The 6912-nt window shown below is 43.0% G+C and overlaps 1 protein-coding gene across 1 annotated transcript in view; it reads left to right on the forward strand.

The window, feature by feature from the left end:
* The window catches only part of LOC133657021 (VPS10 domain-containing receptor SorCS1-like), a 107859-nt gene that overhangs the window by 83012 nt on the left and 17935 nt on the right, over nucleotides 1-6912 (forward strand). Inside the window, exon 5 of the mRNA XM_062057904.1 lies at nucleotides 5264-5337. Coding sequence (XP_061913888.1) covers nucleotides 5264-5337 — 74 coding nt within the window. The remainder of the gene's footprint in view (nucleotides 1-5263; nucleotides 5338-6912) is intronic.

Below are 6912 nucleotides of genomic sequence, written 5' to 3' on the forward strand. Positions count from 1 at the left end.
ATTTGCCTGCTAATTTCCAGCTAGCAATTTGCCTGCTGATTGCCAGCTAAGAAATGTGACTGCTAATTGCCAACTAGTAATTCGCATGCTAATTTACAGTTAGCAATTCACCTGCTAATTTCCAGATAGCAATTGGCCAGCTAGCAATTTGCCTGCTAATTTCCCGTTAGCAATTTGCCCGCTAATTGCCAGCTAGCAATTTGTCTGCTAATTTCCAGCTAGCAATTCGTCTGCTAATTTCCAGCTAGCAATTTGCCTGCTAATTTCCAGTTAGCAATTTGCCTGCTAATTGCCAACTAGCAATTTGCCTGCTAATTTCCAGTTAGCAATTTGCCTGCTAATATCCAGTTAGCAATTTGCCTGCTAATTTCCAGTTAGCAATTTGCCTGCTAATTTCCAGTTAGCAATTCGCCTGCTAATTTCCAGTTAGCAATTCGCATGTTAATTGCCAGCTAGCAATGTGTCTGCTAATTTCCAGCTAGCTAATTGTCTGCTAATTTCCAGCTAGCAATTTGCCTGCTAATTTCCAGTTGGCAATTCGCCTGCTAATTTCCAGCTAGCAATTCGCCTGCTAATTTTCAGCTAGGAATTGGCCTGCTAATTGCCAGCTAGTAATTTACATGCTAATATCCAGCTAACAATTCACCTGCTAATTTCCAGCTAGTAATTTGCCTGCTAATTGCCAAATAGCAAGTTACCTGCTAATTTCCAGCTAGCAATTTGCCTGGTAATTGCCAGCTAGCAATTTACCTGCTAATTGCCAGCTAGTAATTTGCCTGCTAATTGCCAACTAGCAATTTACCTGCTAATTTCCAGCTAGCAATTTACCTGCTAGTTGTCAGCTAGCAATTTGCCTGCTCATTTCCAGCTAGCAATTTGCCTGCTGGTTGCCAGCTAAAAAATGTGACTGCTAATTGCCAACTAGTAATTTGCATGCTAATTTACAGTTAGCAATTCACCTGCTAATTTCCAGATAGCAATTGGCCAGCTAGCAATTTGCCTGCTAATTTCCCGTTAGCAATTTGCCTGCTAATTGCCAGCTAGCAATTTGTCTGCTAATTTCCAGCTAGCAATTCGTCTGCTAATTTCCAGCTAGCAATTTGCCTGCTAATTTCCAGTTAGCAATTTGCCTGCTAATTGCCAACTAGCAATTTGCCTGCTAATTTCCAGTTAGCAATTTGCCTGCTAATTTCCAGTTAGCAATTTGCCTGCTAATTTCCAGTTAGCAATTTGCCTGCTAATTTCCAGTTAGCAATTCGCATGTTAATTGCCAGCTAGCAATTTGTCTGCTAATTTCCAGCTAGAAAATTGTCTGCTAATTTCCAGCTAGCAATTTGCCTGCTAATTTCCAGTTGGCAATTCGCCTGCTAATTTCCAGCTAGCAATTCGTCTGCTAATTTCCAGATAGGAATTGGCCTGCTAATTGCCAGCTAGTAATTTACATGCTAATATCCAGCTAACAATTCACCTGCTAATTTCCAGCTAGCAATTTGCCTGCTAATTGCCAGCTAGCAATTTACCTGCTAATTGCCAGCTAGTAATTTGCCTGCTAATTGCCAACTAGCAATTTACCTGCTAATTTCCAGCTAGCAATTTACCTGCTAATTGCCAGCTAGCAATTTGCCTGCTAATTTCCAGTTAGCAATTTGCCTGCTAATTTCCAGTTAGCAATTTGCCTGCTAATTTCCAGTTAGCAATTTGCCTGCTAATTTCCAGTTAGCAATTTGCCTGCTAATTTCCAGTTAGCAATTTGCATGTTAATTGCCAGCTAGCAATTTGTCTGCTAATTTCCAGCTAGCTAATTGTCTGCTAATTTCCAGCTAGCAATTTGCCTGATAATTTCCAGTTGGCAATTCGCCTGCTAATTTCCAGCTAGCAATTCGTCTGCTAATTTCCAGATAGGAATTGGCCTGCTAATTGCCAGCTAGTAATTTACATGCTAATATCCAGCTAACAATTCACCTGCTAATTTCCAGCTAGTAATTTGCCTGCTAATTGCCAACTAGCAAGTTACCTGCTAATTTCCAGCTAGCAATTTGCCTGGTAATTGCCAGCTAGCAATTTACCTGCTAATTGCCAGCTAGTAATTTGCCTGCTAATTGCCAACTAGCAATTTACCTGCTAATTTCCAGCTAGCAATTTACCTGCTAATTTCCAGTTAGCAATTTGCCTGCTAATTTCCAGTTAGCAATTCGCATGTTAATTGCCAGCTAGCAATTTGTCTGCTAATTTCCAGCTAGCTAATTGTCTGCTAATTTCCAGCTAGCAATTTGCCTGCTAATTTCCAGTTAGCAATTTGCCTGCTAATTTCCAGTTAGCAATTTGCCTGCTAATTTCCAGTTAGCAATTCGCATGTTAATTGCCAGCTAGCAATTTGTCTGCTAATTTCCAGCTAGCTAATTGTCTGCTAATTTCCAGCTAGCAATTTGTCTGCTAATTTCCAGATAGGAATTGGCCTGCTAATTGCCAGCTAGTAATTTACATGCTAATATCCAGCTAACAATTCACCTGCTAATTTCCAGCTAGTAATTTGCCTGCTAATTGCCAACTAGCAAGTTACCTGCTAATTTCCAGCTAGCAATTTGCCTGCTAATTGCCAGCTAGCAATTTACCTGCTAATTGCCAGCTAGTAATTTGCCTGCTAATTGCCAAATAGCAATTTACCTGCTAATTTCCAGCTAGCAATTTACCTGCTAATTGCCAGCTAGCAATTTGCCTGCTAATTGCCAACTAGCAATTTACCTGCTAATTTCCAGCTAGTAATTTGCCTGCTAATTGCCAACTAGCAATTTACCTGCTAATTTCCAGCAAGCAATTTGCCTGGTAATTTCCAGCTAGCAATTTACCTGCTAACTGCCAGCTAGTAATTTGCCTGCTAATTGCCAGCTAGCAATTTGTCTGCTAATTTCCAGCTAGCAATTCGTCTGCTAATTTCCAGCTAGCAATTTGCCTGCTAATTTCCAGTTAGCAATTTGCCTGCTAATTGCCAACTAGCAATTTGCCTGCTAATTTCCAGTTAGCAATTTGCCTGCTAATTTCCAGTTAGCAATTTGCCTGCTAATTTCCAGTTAGCAATTTGCCTGCTAATTTCCAGTTAGCAATTTGCATGTTAATTGCCAGCTAGCAATTTGTCTGCTAATTTCCAGCTAGCTAATTGTCTGCTAATTTCCAGCTAGCAATTTGCCTGCTAATTTCCAGTTGGCAATTCGCCTGCTAATTTCCAGCTAGCAATTTGCCTGCTAATTTCCAGTTAGCAATTTGCCTGCTAATTTCCAGTTAGCAATTCGCATGTTAATTGCCAGCTAGCAATTTGTCTGCTAATTTCCAGCTAGCTAATTGTCTGCTAATTTCCAGCTAGCAATTTGCCTGCTAATTTCCAGTTGGCAATTCGCCTGCTAATTTCCAGCTAGCAATTCGCCTGCTAATTTTCAGCTAGTAATTGGCCTGCTAATTGCCAGCTAGTAATTTACATGCTAATTTCCAGCTAGCAATTCACCTGCTAATTTCCAGTTTGCAATTTGCCAGCTAATTGCCAGCTAGTAATTTGCCTGCTAATGGCCAACTAGCAAGTTGCCTGCTAATTTCCAGCTAGCAATTTGCCTGCTAATTGCCAGCTAGCAATTTACCTGCTAATTGCCAGCTAGTAATTTGCCTGCTAATTGCCAACTAGCAATTTACCTGCTAATTTCCAGCTAGCAATTTACCTGCTAATTGCCAGCTAGTAATTTGCCTGCTAATTGCCAACTAGCAATTTACCTGCTAATTTCCAGCTATCAATTGGCCTGCTAATTGCCAGCTAGCAATTTACCTGCTAATTTCCAGCTAGCAATTTGCCTGCTAATTGCCAACTAGCAATTTACCTGCTAATTGCCAGCTAGTAATTTGCCTACTAATTGCCAACTAGCAAGTTACCTGCTAATTTCCAGCTAGCAATTTGCCTGCTAATTGCCAGCTAGCAATTTACCTGCTAATTGCCAGCTAGTAATTTGCCTACTAATTGCCAAATAGCAAGTTACCTGCTAATTTCCAGCTAGCAATTTGCCTGCTAATTGCCAGCTAGCAATTTACCTGCTAATTGCCAGCTAGTACTTTGCCTGCTAATTGCCAATTAGCAATTTACCTGCTAATTTCCAGCTAGCAATTTACCTGCTAATTGCCAGCTAGTAATTTGCCTGCTAATTGCCAACTAGCAATTTACCTGCTAATTTCCAGCTAGCAATTTTCCTGCTAATTGCCAGCTAGCAATTTACCTGCTAATTGCCAGCTAGTAATTTGCCTGCTAATTGCCAACTAGCAATTTACCTGCTAATTTCCAGCTAGCAATTTGCCTGGTAATTTCCAGATAGCAATTTACCTGCTAATTGCCAGCTAGTAATTTGCCTGCTTATTGCCAACTAGCAATTTACCTGCTAATTTCCAGCTAGCAATTTACCTGCTAATTGCCAGCTAGTAATTTGCCTGCTAATTGCCAGCTAGCAATTTACCTGCTAATTGCCAGCTAGCAATTTCTGGCCAGATTATTACATATGGCTCTGTGGGGAGGCGGGGCCGGCAGACCGACAGCGAGGCAGGGCACACCGGAGCCCTCTCAAAGATGGCGGTGAGGAGGCGTGGCTCACGAGGCGGGGTGCGCCGGGTTCGACACCGCAAACCTCAGGTGCGGGAATCGCCCGGCTGGACACAATGAAGTAATCCCCTCTCGGTGTGTAAAAGAGCGACAGCCGAGAACGACGGGGCAGAAGGAGGTGGAGAGGAGCGAGAGACAGACGACGCCGGGGACGGCTGAAAAGCGACCAGAAGAGCAAGCGGTTTGAGAGGCGAGAGCTGAAAAGCGACCCGACCTGAACTCAGCTTTATTGAAAAATAAAGAAGTCAAAACCTGCTCGCAGCGATGTCTGTTCTTGATGGTCCTTGGAACCCCGCACGACGGCTTGAGTCTGTCACAGGCTCCTTTAAGTAAAAAGGTGGCAGACGACGGAAAGCTCCTCCACTCCTCAGTCCGCAGAACACCTCGGCGATAGCGAAGTTTCACAATGACAGAGGAATAATTTATTCCTCCGCGCCAATTAATACGCTACGAAGCTGCCGAGTCAGCCGGAGAAGACTTTTTAAACACAGGCGCTCATTTGCACATCAAAAAGCGCCGCCTGTCTGCCGAGCATTTTCATCTTTTTCACGGGAATCAGACTTATCAGCGTTTCATCGCCTCACGATTGTTGCATCTTCTCCACGTTTCTTACTTCTGGCTCTTCTCTCTCGGCAGCTTTACGTCTCCGTGGAGTTTGGGAGGAGGTGGCAGCTGGTGCACGACGGAGTTGTCCCCAACAGATTCTACTGGTGAGCCCCCCCGAACCTCCGCACCTGTGAAAGCACAAACTCTGTCTTCTACGGGGGTCCGTGGCTCCTAGGGGTTCTGCAGAGGTACTGTAAGGGGGGATGGGGGGGTCACAGAATCACCCGTGAATACTTTCCCTCCAATTACCTTGACGTTCTAAAATAACATCATAAACATATAAATACAAATATTTAATTTATAGCTAGCAATCTGCCATGCTAGTTTCCAGCTAGCAATTACTGATGCTAGTTTCCAGCTAGCAATTAGCGACACTAGTTTCCAGCATTTACTTATGCTAGTTTCCAGCTAGCAATTAGCGACACAAGTTTCCAGCTAGCAATTACTGACGCTAGTTTCCAGCTAGCAATCAGCCATGCTAGTTTCCAGTTAGCAATTACTGACGCTAGTTTCCAGCTAGCAATCAGCCATTTTAGTTTCCAGCTAGCAATTACTGACGCTAGTTTCCAGCTAGCAATTACTTATGCTAGTTTCCAGCTAGCAATTACTTATGCTAGTTTCCAGCTAGCAATTACTTATGCTAGTTTCCAGCTAGCAATTAGCGACACTAGTTTCCAGTTAGCAATCAGCGACACCAGTTTCCAGTTAGCAAGTACCGGCGCTAGTTTCCAGCTAGCAATTAGCGACACTAGTTTCCAGTTAGCAATCAGCGACACCAGTTTCCAGTTAGCAAGTACCAACGCCAGTTTCCAGCTAGCAATTAGCGACACTAGTTTCCAGCTAGCAATTACTGACACTAGTTTCCAGCTAGCAAATACTGACGCTAGTTTCCAGCTAGCAATTAGCGACACTAGTTTCCAGTTAGCAATCAGCGACACCAGTTTCCAGTTAGCAATTACCGACGCTAGTTTCCAGCTAGCAATTAGCGACGCTAGTTTTCAGCTAGCAATTACTGACGCTAGTCTCCAGATAGCAATTACCGACGCTAGTTTCCAGCTAGCAATTAGCGACACTAGTTTCCAGTTAGCATTTACTGTCGCTAGTTTCCAGCTAGCAATTAACGACACTAGTTTCCAGCTAGCAATTAGCGACACTAGTTTCCAGCTAGCAATTACTGACGCTAGTTTCCAGCTAGCAATTACTGACGCTAGTTTCCAGCTAGCAATTAGCGACACTAGTTTCCAGCTATCAATTACTGACGTTAGTTTCCAGCTAGCAATTAGCGACACTAGTTTCCAGTTAGCAATTACTTATGCTAGTTTCCAGCTAGCAATTACTTATGCTAGTTTCCAGCTAGCAATTACTTATGCTAGTTTCCAGCTAGCAATTAGCGACACTAGTTTCCAGTTAGCAATCAGCGACACCAGTTTCCAGTTAGCAAGTACCGACGCTAGTTTCCAGCTAGCAATTAGCGACACTAGTTTCCAGTTAGCAATCAGCGACACCAGTTTCCAGTTAGCAAGTACCGACGCCAGTTTCCAGCTAGCAATTAGCGACACTAGTTTCCAGCTAGCAATTACTGACACTAGTTTCCAGCTAGCAAATACTGACGCTAGTTTCCAGCTAGCAATTAGCGACACTAGTTTCCAGTTAGCAATCAGCGACACCAGTTTCCAGTT

Source organism: Entelurus aequoreus, linkage group LG09 (genome assembly GCF_033978785.1).
Source record: "Entelurus aequoreus isolate RoL-2023_Sb linkage group LG09, RoL_Eaeq_v1.1, whole genome shotgun sequence".
NCBI classification, from domain to species: Eukaryota; Metazoa; Chordata; class Actinopteri; order Syngnathiformes; family Syngnathidae; genus Entelurus; species Entelurus aequoreus.